Below are 16,585 nucleotides of genomic sequence, written 5' to 3' on the forward strand. Positions count from 1 at the left end.
GTTGAATAAAAAAGTTGTAATGCTCAATTTGTACACATCACATGAACCTCAGTATGGAATATGAAGTCATGAATCAGTCAGTCCTGATGTAACTTTTCTGTGGTGAAAGTAGAGTGATATAACTATTTTACTCCAAATTCTAATTTACACATTTTCATTTTAGACATGAACAACACATTTATATAGGCCTATAGTGTAATTCATACATTTCACTACTTTTGTGAACCAAAAACGTTGGTAAACCAAATCTGAAACACCAACAAAAATGGATGACATGAGTACATCTGTGTTTTCACAAGAGTTTTTAAGTTTTCCAAAAATCTGATTTCTAAGCTAAGTATCTCATGAGACAGTGCTCTAAGGTGAGTGACATTGCATTTCTAGCAAGACCAGAGACTGAACATTTTGAATGTTACACCATGCCATGTTATAAGAAGTACAATAAAAGGTGATTTAAGGAGACATAAATACCCTTCACTTCAGTAAGGTAAGGCGATTTTATTTTAAAAGACAATGAAGGCAGGTTATATTGATTGATATATTTATTATATTGAAAGGCAAATTAATACATAGTCCCCTGAATCTGGAATAACGTACAATTTACAGCCTCACAATGTCAGGAACTTTTCATCTACAGATTGCTTTGGTCTGGCTTTGCTCTTCCCTGATTGGTTACTGAAACTCTGAACTTAAACGGACCTCCCCATTTATTAAACGGACCTCCCCGTTTATTCGCGCGAAACTATGTGCGAATAAATGCGCCAATCCCCTTGCTAAACAAGGGATTAACTACCCTCACTATCACTACAATGAAACACGTCCAGAAGAATGTCATGCAAAGCTACCTGCCTTCCTTTGATTCTCTCTGGTCTTTTTAATGTTTAATGTCAACCATTTGTGCAGATAGCATGAAGTAGAAAAGATCGCGGATGCTAATGTAGCGTTAGCGTTAGCATTTCTCCCCCGGGCTTAAATTGTGTATTATAGAATGATCACACCGGTGTGACAGTACTCTTCAAAGGGTTCACGAAATATGACTACTACTCTTACTGTTTAACATTTTGGGTTACTTCATGTTAAGGCTAATACAAATTACAAGGCTAAGGCTGTAATGCTAACTAACGTGCTTGCTACTAGCTAGGTAGCTAACTTGATCCAGCCACTCCTGGTCCTTTCATCAGACGGGAAGCGAAAGAACGAGCAAGACCCATTGCTGCTATGATAACAACCTGGTAGGCTACTAAGCACACAGGCATCTTGTTAAAGTTATCTTATCTTAGCCAGCGCCATATAGATAGATTTTAATCTATATGGTGCTGATTTTAGCTATCTCTTAGTGGAGGAAAACAATTGTGACATCACTTACGCAACTCTGGGATTTGTAGTCTTTCTAGTTGCATATTTTTCATAGTCTTATATTTCAACAGTTTTACGAAAAACTGTGACTTTTTTGACATGAAAATGATTTTTTTAAGATTGACAAACATCATATGTGTGGCACAATTCAAACGGGATCGAAAGATAAGTTTTCTCTCTCCATTGACTTCAATACATCATTTTTTCGAAATAAGGTCTCATGGACCGGAAGTAGATGGGCGTGACTTCGCCACTCTATTCCTTTGAGCGATATGCGCCGGCCCGTGCCTTACCTTGGACTTCTAATAGAACTGCTCGGGTCTTGATAGATTGAGTGGGGAAGTTCAGGAGATATTTGTAGACATGTCATTTAGAACACAGTTTTGTTTACAAGGACAGCCTGGCAGAAGAAAAAGGCTATTGAAGGAAGAGAACAAATATATAAGATCATGACATGTTCTTAAGTTCAAAGTCTTTCTGATTTTTGCCAAGTCGAGTCTAAAGTTATCACATGTGATGTCATGTGACTTGAATCCACACTTCTGAACTTGATGATTCATGTTTTGCAGGGGGAACATTTCATGTAATGTGGTTACGTCCGTTGATCATAACATTATGTTCTTCTGTTGAAATAGAGATTTAGAAATGTTTTGGAATGAAAACAGTAATGGACTCAAAACTATTAATCCATGCTGTTATCTCATGTGTGGTCAGAAGAACAGATTGGAAAGTATCAAGAGTGCTGCAAAACTATCAATCCTGCATGTTTGGTTTTATTCTACAGAGTATTCAGACATTGAAGTTGGAAATGAAAATATTCTAATATCAAATCAAACCCTGCCGTTCTGTGTAAAAAAAACTGAACAGAAATGATGGAGGTTATGTCCTCATAATGTACAATAAGTCGATTGACGTAACTATTGTGACAGGCCTACAATTAATTGGTTATCATTTACATTTTCACTCACATTCTAATACTCATATCATGTTGTCACCTGATGCAAAGTAAGGTAGCGAGTAACTTAGCCCCACATTTCAGCTGATCAGGAAGAAGCCTGAGAAACATTTCCTAGCTCAAATAAAAACCCCACGGGTGCCTTCACAGTGAAAAAAAAAAAAAAAGGCTTCCTAAATAAAATAATAATAAAAAAAAAAATCTTGAACAAAAAACACATCAACCAATAACATAATAAAGCCTACAGGCATGAGGCTGGTAAGCAGTCTCACACTGAAACCTGCCCTGATGCAGTTCACCTAGTGGAAACTGTTTTTCTTTCATGTGAATGCTCAAACACATCGTCAGTAATACAAGTAAAACAATCCATCTTGAAGTGTTGAATAAGTGGAGGAAACATGTGGTGTGTGTTGTCTTCCAATAATTTTAAAACCTAAAAAAAGGGCTTGTCTCACTCTGATTGGCTGATGAGATATGCACCAAGCTGCTCTCAAGTAGGTGATCTGAATAACCTGCAATCAACTCTGAGTGAGTCATTCAGCTGAAATCTATTGGGGATATCAAGTTGACTCAAAGTGTTCAGTTAGAAAAAGGTCAGATATCCTTTAGGTTCAGACTGCAGATGGAAATCTGGCATCATTCATCTCTTCTCTGAGATTAATGTATTTGTATGCATGGTCCTTGTTGAAATAAATACATCATAATAATCATATTTGTTTCCATCCCTGTAATTGTTGTGGTAGTTCCCATTTTGTATAGGAGGAATTCCCCCCCAAAAAGACAAGACAACCTGATTGTTTATTTGTAAAATACATTTAATCCCTTTATATTTGGGCAAACCAAAGTCTACAAGAGAGAGGGGTTGAGATTTCAGTGGCAGAGGATCCTGAGAGTCACTTCCTGTTTTTAAAAAGGCAGCAACATGGACAGCAGGTCCTGACAAACACAGAAGTCTTGAGAATACTGGACTGGTGGCTGTTGTCATGTTTTCCAATGATTTCTGGGGACAAACTATTGAAGGTCACTATTCACCACTGGCACAGAATCTCCCCCTCTCTGCGCAGACTCCTTTGACAACGTACCAAACACTGATATCACAATACAAGAAGAAGAAGAAGAAAAGGCATACATTGTCTTTCTACAGCCTTCATGATTTCATTAATACGTCAGAGCTGTAAATATTACAAGACACTTTACTGTTTCTTGGTTTGAGTATGAGATGTTAACAAGGTTTTACTTGGTTGAGGAAAGCTGTGATAATATGGAAGGTTACACAAGATGACTCAGTTAATGTGAGTGTGTGATGGATGTGTACAGGTGTGTGTTAGTGTCAGCGGCAGCAGGAGCTAGTGAGAACAGACCTCAGGACAGAACAGTATCCAATAAACAGCATGTGATTGGCTGATCATGATATGAGGTTCTTATCCTACTTCCAGTGGATGGTGGTTGGCACCCCCCATGTTTTGAGAAGCTCTAAAATGGAGGCCCCACTGAAAAAGTCAATATCAATTTAACTGTACGCTGTATTCAGCCACCAGACTCCATTGACAAAAACTGCATCTATATAACTGTATCAGTTAGTTAGTGTTATTGTGTGACTTTGGTGTAATAAACGTACCAAAGTCACACAATAACAGAAACTACTGAATTAAGAAACCCCCATGTTCTGAAGGCCAAAATAACCGTTTTTGTCAGTGGAGTCTGGTGTTTCCTGTTGGAATGGGCCATCTGCAGGCAAGGTCAAGATAAATATAGCCAAACTTATATTGATTTGAATAGGTAGGCCTTTCTTTTAAGAAGATAACAAATGTTTTGCAGCTCCACAGTAGTAGATAGCTTAGCTTCTGTACTGTAACTTTTTTCTATTCAAACTGGGCGTCTGCCAAACACCCTCCACTGACTTCTCATACAACACTAAAAACATCCAAACTATGCCTTCAATGTCACCGAGCTGCCCTATAGTACACATATTACCACTGTAAACAGCAAACAGCCAATCCAACAGCCGTGAAATCACTTTGTTAGACTGACGTTACAACATGATAGTTGAATACTTCTTGGTAAGGGATTAATAACAAAGTAACAGAGTGAAGCTGGAACTATTCATCTTTTCAGGTTAAATACCCGGAGTCTCGGCTGGTTGACTTTTATTTTATTTTTTTGCTGGCAGGAATGGGAATCACAGTTTGATTGATGGTGATGATAAGGGTAGTAGCTGGAGAGATAGTACTATGACACAGCAGGTCGCACGAGACCAGACTCAACCAGATATTTCCACCAACTTGATTTGAGTTGAAATGTGATGGGTCATATTTCAATGTAATTCCTCTGATTTGGGAGAGATGATTATTACATTAAGCACGTTGCCTTCACAAATAAGTGCATAGTTGTATAAAACCTTTTAAATGTATCATTTATAATAATTGTATCCACTTGCATCAAACAAATGCAAGTGGTGAACTAATGATTTCTCAGAGCAGCAAAAGCCTGGTGGTGACATGTTCCTGCCTGCTAAGCATATTATACAAACGATATGCAGACTTATGATATTCATATGAAACCTTTTCACTACATTTGAGATGCCGGTGAGGATTTATAAGCCGGGCCGGCCAAACAAGCCAAAGTGTGGTTTGAACGTACATTACTTGATTTCATTTGATACAATTGTATTACCCTTCCATAAATGTTTTATACAACTTAGCACTCAGACAGTTTGGACACATGATGAGCGACAGACAGCCAAAGACAAAACACTCCACAGGTCCAACATGACAGACATCGGGTCACTTTGACTTTGGTTCCAGCTTACAAGGTTAACTGAGAATTCCTTCTTTAGTCAGTTTCTGCACACACCATCATCTGGTTCAGTCTAGAGCGAGACAAACAAGCAGAGTGCAGGAAGAATACAGGAGAAGGATCTGCTGTAATACAATTTCCATGCTGAGGCAGTCATAAAGCACTGTTAATATATATATTTATATACAGTTTATACATAAAACAGTGAAAAAACATCCATAAAACCAAGAATATAAGAGCATGTTCATACGCGAGGAAGCAGTAAACAACTAATGCATCACTAAAGTATTAATGCACCAGGACTGGTGTGATATCTACATATCAGGTTAGGGTAGCACGGGTCAATATGCAAACCAGCATGTGTGACCGACAACAAAAGAATGGACAGTGTCATTCAAATGCTCAATGTGTTACGCTGTCTTCTCAAAGAGCGGACTAAATCCAGCAAGCAATATAATACGTGACGTTTCCTGCTTATAAGAGAAAAAAGGGAAAGAGCGAGACGGAAACGCGGGGGTCCTCCCTCCTCCAGCGGGCTGTCGGCCCCTCGCTTTAATACACCGGGCTGTTGCGGATCCCGCAGCACAACACCATGCTGAAGATCATCTCGAAGATCTGGGAGGACCAGCACAAACACAAGCAGTGGTTACATTGAATGTTTGAAATATGCTAATATATTCAATATTTGAAATATTATTGTTAATACAGGCCTTTTATTTTAACATAATGTTCATTGAGAAGGGTGCTTATCCAAATTGGTGTCTGTGTCCTCGAATGAGATAATCTTGTGAATCTAAACTTGAAAGTATGACAATGTCTTCTGTCTTCTTTTAGATACATTCAGGCATCAATACAATATGTTATATAACGTTTTGAGGTGCGATGTGCAGCTTTCTGGTCTCACCATAATAACTGCGACCGCCAGAGCGGCGATGCCGATCATGCCGATCTTAACTGTGAACAGCTCATCGATCCTCTGGTGGCAACCCTGCAGAGGAAACCATCAACATGTCATTAAGATCTGATCATACCTGCAAGTAGAACAAACGACTGTGGCTGAGTATTTAAATAGTACTCCTCAGCTCCGCACTTGACAGTGATCAGTTCAGGGCTTTATTCAGCGTCTGGCTCATGATAGGATGAGGTCATACGGAAGTTGTTCACATGGGCAATAGAGCGTTCACTAAGCCACGCCCCTTCAGTAACTGTTGCTACCAATCGGTCCAATCACACACCGGACATTACAGAGTGTAAAATGACAACTGAGCCACATTTCCAACTTGTAATTCCTGATCACTTTTGAAACCGAGGCAGGCTTTTCATTACTGACTACTGTCGTTAATTCTATTGTCTTGAACTGTCACAATGTGCTTTACATGAAGGCAGCAAAGTGTGTGAGCACAGGGAGACATTAGAGGGCAGCAGAGCGACACAGTATGGAGACTCCTAGAGAAACACCAACTGCCTCAGACATCAGATCGTCTGCCAAACAGATGTACACATGTGCTGTGTGCAGGCTTGGGGAGAAACGGATTACATGTAGCAGAATTACGTAATCAGAATACAGAAAAAAGTACCTGTATTCCCTCATAGTAAGATACAAAAATATATAATCATATAAAGGTTACATTTCTAAAAATGGTCTATTACTTGCAGGATTACAGATTCTGCTTTTTGGTTTGAAATGTTTTGGTTCATTTGTTCTTTTTTTTATTCCGAAGGGGAAATCCAGGCAAATCCATGCTTTGACAGTGCGTGGCCACTTTAAAGCACGGATGTCTGTGACTTCAGCCCTATCATCAGACTATTATTGTTTCAGCAATTTGACTTTATTAAAGAAAATGCACCAAAATAAATTCCCTGCTCCTTTAAAAGGTTATTGGCTAAATAGTCCGGAAAACCCCAGTTCCAGAAAACGGAACACACAACACACAACATCCTGGGAGGCTTGGCTCAGACTTTGGTCATCCCAGTAATGTGCATGTGCTGCCAAGAAATCAGGTTAACCCGGGGTGCAGCACACAGTGTGAATACAGATATAGCCAAACAGGGGAACTACAACTTCTGTGTCGGTCAAGTGATGTGATTGGGACCAAAAATACTTTGGCTGCGTTTCACTTCTCTTATTTTTCATTTCCTCGCTCCTCGGTCTCGGTCTCACCGGAAGTTGATTTGTCTGCGCCATCTTGAGTAGCGTCCCAGTGGCCTTATTTGTGCCGGAGGACCGAGGATCGAGGAGCGAGGAGTGATAACGGAGGAGCGATAATCGAGGAACTACCAGACCATCCTGCGGTGAAACCCTCAGACACTCGCCCCGCCTCCTTACTGTGTATCGCTCACTGATTGGACGATGCAGCGCATGCACTGATCTGGCTGCTGTCAGACGATCAGCTGTGCAGCGTCATCACAAACGGACGTCGCTTCACGTGACGCTCTGGAGGAAAGGACGTCCCATTGCTCTTAAAGCTCATGTCCCTGCTTCTCGTGGTTTCCTTGCGTCCCTCCATGCTTCCCTGGTGGGAGGGACTAAACGCAGGGAAACGACGCAAGTGAGGGAAGCAAGGAATCCATTTAACCGACCTGAGACGCAGCCTTGGTGTCATTGATTTACATTGAGAAAGAGATATCTGTAAATTAGCATATTTTAAATCAACTACCCAGTTTGATCCACAAATAGCCTTTATTTGAATCATGAGCGCCTTTAGATTGTTGTGGGAGAGAAACTCCCTCTGAAGGGAACACAGGGATTTGAGCCTTTGCAGACCATTGACATGCACACAAACCACTACAGGGTAGGGAAATCCCAAACAAAGCATAAGAGGGCCTCTTTAAGCATTCCAAATGTTTGATATTCAAATATTTCAGAGAAAATCTTAATTTAAGGTCAAGACACATTATTCTGTGATGAAGTGGTATTGCACAAACCTTCTGAATAATGCTAGATGTTGACTTGGTGGGTGTAACCTTTTGAATATTTGATCTGAAATCAAGCCTACTTGAAATGCCAGCTACAATGTGAACACAACAGAAAGGGGCCTTAGACAGTGTGCAGGCAGGGGCGGAGGCACTTACAATTGGGGTTCCATTGGCGGAGCAGAGGTTAGTCAGGCCCAGGGTTTCTGTGAGGAAAGACGACGTCTGGCTTTTACCACAGCAGTTCAGCTGAAACACAGAGACACACTCATTATGGTTCTATTCTTTACACTTCTCCTCAGATTTCCTATTATTAACCTGCATTTAGTTTCCTTTTATGATCTGGTCCAACTTAAAACACGGCGAGAGAAAGTGCAGCCAAACATCTTAATTTACGTATCAGAAATCTATATTTCTACATTATCTAGACTTCATTATATCCTTACAAAAGAAAACATTTGAAATAACAATTTAGAAAAAGAATAGTTACACAAATCAGCTTCCCCCGCTTAGGAACTCAAAAAAAGGCACAGTTCACCCCAAAATAGTCAATTCTTATTTATTTTTGAAGTAGTTCTATTTGTAAATCTAGATTGTTCTGGTGTGTGTGGGAGATATAGGACGTAGAAAAGTATTTCAAATTATTTCAGCATATATTTTCTTTCTACAGAAACTAAACCTACCTACTGAATCACTGCGCAGGAGAAGTGTGTTTTAGTAATAGGTAAACTAAGAGGTCCCATTGAAATGCATACTATGCCAAAGCCCTGATTGTAAAGCCTAAAATGAAATGAAGACGTCTTTTGTCAAAGTACATCCTGTGTTTCAAAATGAATGAGTTATCTTCGAGTCCTTTTGTTTTGTTCTTACAGTCTCGTGGAAGACCCGGAGCACAGCGGTGACGGCGTCCTTCTCCTTGTTGTCCTTCTCTGTTCCTGGTAACCCTGGGAAGGATATGGCCTTGTCATACGCAGAGTCGTAGAAGCTGATCATCTCCGTGGCAACCTAAGACAGAAACAAAGAGGTCAGCCTGGAACTTTAAACCATGTGTGTTCCCTGAATTCAGTCAATTCATTTTGAGCTGATTTCAGGAAAGTCGCTAATTCGTTTGAAGGATTAATAGACACTAAAGGACACACAGTAGGATCTATGCCGTGCTACATAGAACATGTTTTAAGAATCATTTCACCGTTTTTGTGATATTATTAGTTTTACGATGTTTTTCTACCTGGCAATTCAGGCCTAAATCAGAACATCTTTATTCGTCCTACAGAGTGGACATTTGCAATACTAATAAACCAGAATAACTTAGTAATTTGTTTCATAATATTTAACTCTTTCATTATACACCTGCAATTGAACTGTATTTGAGCCTCAATGTAGCATGCATATTTGAACCTCCCGTCTTACAGTGTCTTTGTTCATGAAGCCCCAGATTCCAGCTGCAACCTCGCAGGCGAACAGGATGATGAGGCAGGCGAAGAACTGCAGGACAGAATCATCTCATTACTCCTTCAACAAGTCAGATAACAAAGGTTTTGACTTTTTAAATAGACAATATGATTTCATGTATTTCAAATCCAGTGTTCTTTACATCCATGTAAATGACCCCAGATAATCAGTGGAGCAGTGTGAGTATTGTGAATGCACACGTGCGTACGTGTGTACTCGTGCATGTTCCTTCAAAAATTAAACTCACAATTTCAGGATTGCACTATTTGATTATTGTGAAAAAAACATTTGTATCAATAGAAAATGAGAATAAAAAAACATGAAATAATGTGTGAAAAGTATCTTCACAGCTTGAAGTTGGTTTTGGTTATTTTTGGGCCTCTAATTACAACTAATTAAAACCTACATATGTGACTCACCGTTCCCAGCAGACACTGGGACTCCTGGATGGCGCCATAGCAACCGAGGAAGCCGACCACCATCATCACTGCGCCCACTGCAATCAGGATGTGGACACCTGGACAGACACAGAGAGGAATGATTCATATCCATGGCAACAACCATACATTAACAGGTATACTTATATATATTACACTTCATTTAAAAAAACAAACATAGGATGGTTAAAAGACAATAAGGTTAAAAAAGATTTTACTTTTTAAAATCTCATTTAATATGAGATTTAATTAAATAATTCTTTATGTTTTCCATTTTGTGAGAATTGTTTGAGATTGTTTTTTTAATCTCATTTTTTAATAATTGTTTTCTTTTGTTTATCAATCTTTATAGGATTTTTTTTTATCAATGTAGGTTGCTAGGCCTGCAGACATAAATCTGTTTGTGTTAATCAGGATGAATTCATTCGATTTTTTATATTGCTCAGTTTAAGCGTGATTTCAATGTTGATCATTTAAAAAAGTGTGCAGGCAGGATGACTGCAGGGATACCATTATACTTGACACTCGTTCTGCCTCTTAGAGAAAAACAAGTGATTGCAAAGAGCTATTACAAGAATGTAAAAAGAGGAAGGCTTCACTGTGGCTTTGACCACCTCCTGTGAATTCCTGCCAGCCTGCAATGACGCCTGATGGACAGCAGAAGGCGCACTCTTGTTTCTATGCCAGTAGAATAAAGCGAGTCATTTTCACAGGGAGTTGTTTCTTGTTTCTCGCCTGCTCCACAATGCTCAACATTATTTTTCATTCCGGACATAAAACAAGGGCTGCCCCCCGTCTAGCTGATGTGTTTTGGTTCTTGGTTTCAGTCCTATTAATATAAATGATTGCTCAACACTATCCTTTGTTTCAGATGACTTAATGTGTGTTTCCATACAGGAGTGAAGTTTCCAATTTACTGCAACAAAAACCTACATTCAGGGACTCATTTTGAGTGAGGTCATTTATTACAGTAGCGATTGCATCTGGTTTGAACTGTGTGCTTTTGGAAGTGCTGACACATTTGAGAAGCCGACTGCTAATCTGTGTTGTTTATGTGCTGAATAAAGCAAAGTTACAAGGTAGCCACGCCCTAAAATATACTGTTTACAAAATGACCAGCAGACTATATTGAAAAATATTTGAAACTAGCAATTGAGAACAGAAACCCGTCAGGAAATGTTTACTCAGGTATTAAAACAACTGAAAAAAAGGTGATTTTCTCATAGACTTCTATACAATCATACTTATTTTAACAAACCCCCTTGCACCGCCCTCTATTGACTAAAAATCATGCTGCCAGAATAGCAAACCAAACCAAAAACATTACCTTTATAACTAAAATTGTTATAAAGAATTATGAAATGTATTACATAATAACTAGCTGAGTAAATCATTATTTCAACATTTATATAAATTACACTTTTTGCATATGATCATTTAATTTAATTTAATTCATATTGAGCTCTGTGGGGCCCCATGAATAACACAATCCCGCCTTGATTGTATCCCACTAAATTATATTTCAGTGTATTGATATTGATGCCAGTGAGCGCTGTGGCATACAGTGCTTATTGTTCTGCAGTGAGGCTGGGAGTGCAGCTTTGGCATGGTTGCCAAACACAGAGAGGGTCTTATTCGCTGCTTTTGGTGTATTTTGTGGCGGAAGTACAGCGCCACTTACAGGCCCGGCATATGTACTACAGCGTCTCCAGCGGGTCGAGCGGTCTCGTGTGGACGGACACGTTTCTTGTGCCGATTCCGTGTGGACGGAAGACTTTTTTTATATCGACCTCCGTTTGTTTTCGTCTCCGTGTGGACGGGGCCTTAATTCGATTGTGGACCACTAACTGGTCCCGTACTTCACATGCCCCATCCCCCACCTCTCCTCTGGCCACAGAGACACTCACGCACACACTAAGGCTAATTTGTAAATCGATATCTTGGAGACTGACCAAGTGCTCTCTCCATCTCCTATATTGTGGCTCTTTAGCCTGACACAGTCCCTCCATCCCTGCCTTCACGATGCTGTTAGGCTTCTCAATCTCTCCCTCTCTTGCCACCACCCATCTGTCCTTTCCATTTAATGCATTTCCCCGTTCCAAATTATGCTCTTAATAATTCCATTTGCTTAAATGTCTTTTCCTGTCTGTCTTGATCTAATCTTCTCATGGATCCTCTTCCATTTTGCTCTCTCACCAGGCATTCTGCATCTGCATTGAATGGTCCGAAGAGGAGCTAATGGATTACATGACTCGAGATGAAAAAATGTCAAGGCTATACATAAATAAATAAAAAACACAGTCTACTCGCAAGTATTTAATAGAAACGTTACCAAAATGTGGAATGAGATTTAAAGTGTCCATAGAGGGGTGCAGTGATGATGTATTTTTGTAGGACGCATGGAAGTTGGCATCAGGGGGCCTAAAACTAAAAGCACTGGGATTTGAGAGTATTGCCGAAAATAAGTTCTGGAGCAACCGCTTTTTTTTTGAGACAGAAGCTTCAGATAATCACCAGTGGGGTTACTGATGTATTTTATGTCGTAGAATAAAACATTCTAGACACATCTCTTAAGATTGTGTTAACTACAGACCTTATTCCAGGCATCTAACCAAAAACCTATTTTAAAAACAATGAATTCATGATAAGGGAACTGGATGTGGTAAATTGATTTAAATTAAGATTAAACTCATTTCCGGCTTTAAGGACTCATTCCTCCCACACTCACGCTACTCAAGGTGTCAATATGCTTCATCAAAAGTGCTTGTCAGACAGTTCAACAGCATAACAAGAAGTCATTAACGCTATATAAATGATAACATATATGACTTAAATCTCTATTCCTTTCTCTATTAGTATGTTTAGCTATATGAATATATATTTATAAAGACACACCTATTTGTGTTTTATAATGAGCGCAAACATTAAGTAAATATTTCCATCTATGTTCTTGAAATTCGCCTATTGTGTTTGTCCATCTGCTCACTGCCGCAAACAACATGTAGTTCAGGTGGGGTTTCCCTAAGGTGATGGATCTAATATTATAATATCTATCATATTTCATCCAGATGCATTTAGTTGAAGTCATCCGACTATTGTTTATTCTACAATGAAAGCCTTTTTCCATTCCCCTGTTATATTTTGGTAAATGATTGTGAATACTGCGATCAGCCATGTAAGGACATCTTCAGATTTCAGTGGAAAAGACCTTTGAGGTGGAATTTCATTGAGGGCACTGTAAGACAGACAGCATGTCATCACTGCAGACTAAACTGTCAACGCTGCACAGAATGACTGTGTTTTATGAAGTATAAAAATTAGAGCATAACAAGTTGTAATCTGCTTCAAATTTTTGATTTGTTCTTTTGCTAATTGGTACAAAGCCTTATTGTTTCGGAACAATGAATATCATGCCTTGGCTCACTGACATCTTGAAGTCGTTGTCCAAAACAATGGCTGTTTCACTTCTCTAAAGGCCCGGACACACCAAGCCGATTTTGGCCGTTGATGGGCGTCAGGCCGACGATGAGCGTCGACACGCCCTACTCAGATTGGTGTGTCCCGCACCGTTGTGTCTTTTCAGCCGTGCCGACACCTTTTCGTCCGAAAACCCACCGATTCAACATGTCGAATCGATGGGCAGTCGGCCAAAGGCTGTCGGTCAAATAAATCACTCTGATTGGCTGTTCAGCTAGCGAATCAGGGCATGAGAAGCGAAACGGAAGTGAGGGACCCAAACAAACGATGAAAAAGGCAAATCTGAGATTTCATTTAACTCCAGCTCTCGACACAGGTTCGGGAAAGCCCCGTGAGCTTCTCGCTGTAGAGTGAAAATGGAACGCTATTTGTTGTTTGTTTATATCACGCAGTCTGTTCTTCTTCTCTCGGTGTATCACGCAGTCTGTCTTCCGGTTGTTGCCTCTTTTGAATGACGAATACACACTACCGCTGCCATACTTTGCCATATCCCCATTTCTGGTGCACTTCTGAATTATTGGAGCAAATCCTGAAAAAAGGGAACCCCTTTGTACTGAAACCAGAATTGATTTTGAATAATGACCCAAAGAATAAAATCAAAACCGAAGATTAGATACTGAAAGCCTCTCACCCCTACTCAGCAGGCAGCTGATAAACATGTGGAGCACTACTCTGAAAGATTGACCAGTTGGACACGTTTCAGGTTTCAATCCCTTCCTGGACAAGTCTATTAGATTCCAAAAAAAGCCTGCCTCTCTGTAAAGAGGGGATTCTCCTGTGACTCTGCTTCTATTTTTGTGGGGTGGTGCTGCAAACCACTGGTTGTGTGTAAAGTTCCTATGCTATGTGTCATGTTGGTTTCATGTTAACTCTTCTGGGAATACTCACTGTGACAGTGACAGCAAATGCATTAGCAAGTCAATGACTATGCATGTTTCTGTTGAGCAGGAAAGTCAGTCAAGTAGTAACTTCCTGAGGCTCCTCTTGCCTCAGTTGTTCTTTCTACATCACATGACATGTCACTTGTTAGACGCTTTTATCCAAAGCGACTTACATACTCAATACTGTGGGCAATCCCTACAGGAGCAATTTGGGGTGAAGTGTCTCAGGGACACCACGACATGCTGCCTGCAGTGGGGTTTGAATCATACGAAAGAACTCTCTCTGCCAAAGATCTAGAAATGTTTTGTTATGCTTGGATCAACCACTTTCCGCCAAAACATTAAGAGTTACAAAGGTTTGCAAATGTGGGTTAAATATTAGGCAGGGGAACTGTCGAAGAATGCGCTCTCGCCTGAAACACGCACGAACCACACCCATTTAGTAGTTTTCATTTTAAAGCACTCAATACAGTGAACCAGTACAGACTGCACTTCAACTGTAAAACCTATAATCACTAGGGATGTAACGATATATCGAATATCGCGGTAAATAAATGTCTCAATACCGTCGTGAGACTGACAAAATAGGCCGCGATTTTGTTTAGATAATAGTAAAATGAATTACCAAGCAAGATAGTTTTTTCCACAGCAGGGGATATTGTAACGCCCAAACATCCCAGCTTCTACCTGCAAATGTGGACATGCTCATATTCCTAAAAGATAACCTTGATGAGTGAGTGAGTGAGTTAGAGTTGAGTTACTTGAAAAACTAAAGTGAAACTTGATTTATTCTATTGCAGGGTCTGATTATTATATTGTTGACACTTTAAAATACTGCTATCCTACTAAAATGCTGTACAAATCAGATTTATTATCTAAGAAAAAATTAAAAATTCAAGTAAAAAAAGAAAAGAAAAAAGATTCACATTTTTTTTCAATATCACGATAAATATCGTACCGTGGACTTTTTATCGCGATATTATCGTACCGTGAGTTTTTGGTATCATTACATCCCTAATAATCACATTGTAGATCTTTAATCATGAACTGTATGTATTTCTCAATTTGTATTCTAAAATCAACTCAAAATGGGCAGTTACCATAGGTATTTACAATGATAGATACATAGACAATATAAGTAGCGAACATAGTACATAGCGTCACCTAATGTTGACCCCTGTTTTGAAGCCTCAAGTTTTCCATTTTGGCCGACACCATCTTGGTTTTTGGCAATTGCCTTTCTTGGTTTGTAGTTACAAATTATTTGAAACAAAAGGGATAGCTTAGTGAGACCGAACACCGTACTTAATTTTAGCCAATCAAAACTTAACCCCTAATTCATTTTCGTGACTGAACTGAAACACAGTTCAGGGTTCATAAGGTAGCCATGCCCTAAGTCATACCCTGCTTTATTTTCTGTTTTACACTAAATTTGATCAAATAAACATCATGTTGTAAAAAAAAGACTTAAAACTAAATATTGAGATCATAAACTCATTAGGAACACTTTCACAGAGGGTACTACTACATTAAGTGTGAAGTTTGAACATTTTCTCATAGACTTCTACAAAATCGGATGTCTTTTTGCAACCAGCTCTTTTACACACAGTCACTTTAAAAAAAAAAAAAAAAGTGTATTGGTGTATGGTTTGATATCATTATCCGTTCAGCCCAGCTTGATGGTTTTGCTTCGTTTATTGATTGGAACAGTGCATTATAAGAGTTACGCTTGAAAACAATGATTACCGTTAACATATTTTAATAAAGCTAAATTACCCACTTAAAGGTAGGGTAGATAATTCACTTCAGAAACACTTTGTTATATTCCATGGAATGCTCTTAAAGGTCCCATGTCATGGCCATTTCCACTGATCATAATTCCATTGTTGAGGTCTACTAGAATAGATTTATACTGTGCAATTTTCCAAACTCACATTGGTTTCGCATACAGCATCTCTGTATAGTATGTGTATTCAGCAGTATTCACTCTCTCCACTAAACGGCTCGTTGCAGCTCTTGCCCCCCCCTCCCTGTGAGCCCAGTGTGCTCCGATTGGTCGGGACGTTGTGAATCGCGCTGAGCTCCGTGGAGGTGTGATTTCCTTGTTTAGCGATACACAGCGAAACACAGCCAAACTCACCCTGAGCGCACACAAAGTCACAGCCGAAGTAAAAACAATAAGTGTGGCTTGATACTGAGTAAGAAAAAGGTTGATAAACGCTGTGAGAATGGGTCTGCAGAGAGAATGGGTCTGCAGAGAGAATGGGTCTGCAGAGAGAATTTCGCCGCGATCCCAACTGTCTGTTATCAGCCTGCAG

At 39.6% G+C, this 16,585-nt stretch overlaps 1 protein-coding gene across 1 annotated transcript in view; it reads right to left on the reverse strand.

Annotated features, from left to right (window-relative positions):
* Positions 1 to 3,105: 3,105 nt before the first annotated feature.
* LOC117534597 (CD81 protein-like) overlaps positions 3,106 to 16,585 on the reverse strand; it is a 39,467-nt gene continuing 25,987 nt past the window's right edge. Inside the window, exons 3-8 of the mRNA XM_034198832.1 lie at positions 9,892 to 9,989; positions 9,431 to 9,505; positions 8,891 to 9,025; positions 8,180 to 8,269; positions 6,012 to 6,095; positions 3,106 to 5,722 (exon numbers count right to left, since the gene is read on the reverse strand). Coding sequence (XP_034054723.1) covers positions 5,660 to 5,722; positions 6,012 to 6,095; positions 8,180 to 8,269; positions 8,891 to 9,025; positions 9,431 to 9,505; positions 9,892 to 9,989 — 545 coding nt within the window. The 3' untranslated portion in view covers positions 3,106 to 5,659. The remainder of the gene's footprint in view (positions 5,723 to 6,011; positions 6,096 to 8,179; positions 8,270 to 8,890; positions 9,026 to 9,430; positions 9,506 to 9,891; positions 9,990 to 16,585) is intronic.

Source organism: Gymnodraco acuticeps, unplaced genomic scaffold (genome assembly GCF_902827175.1).
Source record: "Gymnodraco acuticeps unplaced genomic scaffold, fGymAcu1.1, whole genome shotgun sequence".
Classification (NCBI taxonomy): Eukaryota; Metazoa; Chordata; class Actinopteri; order Perciformes; family Bathydraconidae; genus Gymnodraco; species Gymnodraco acuticeps.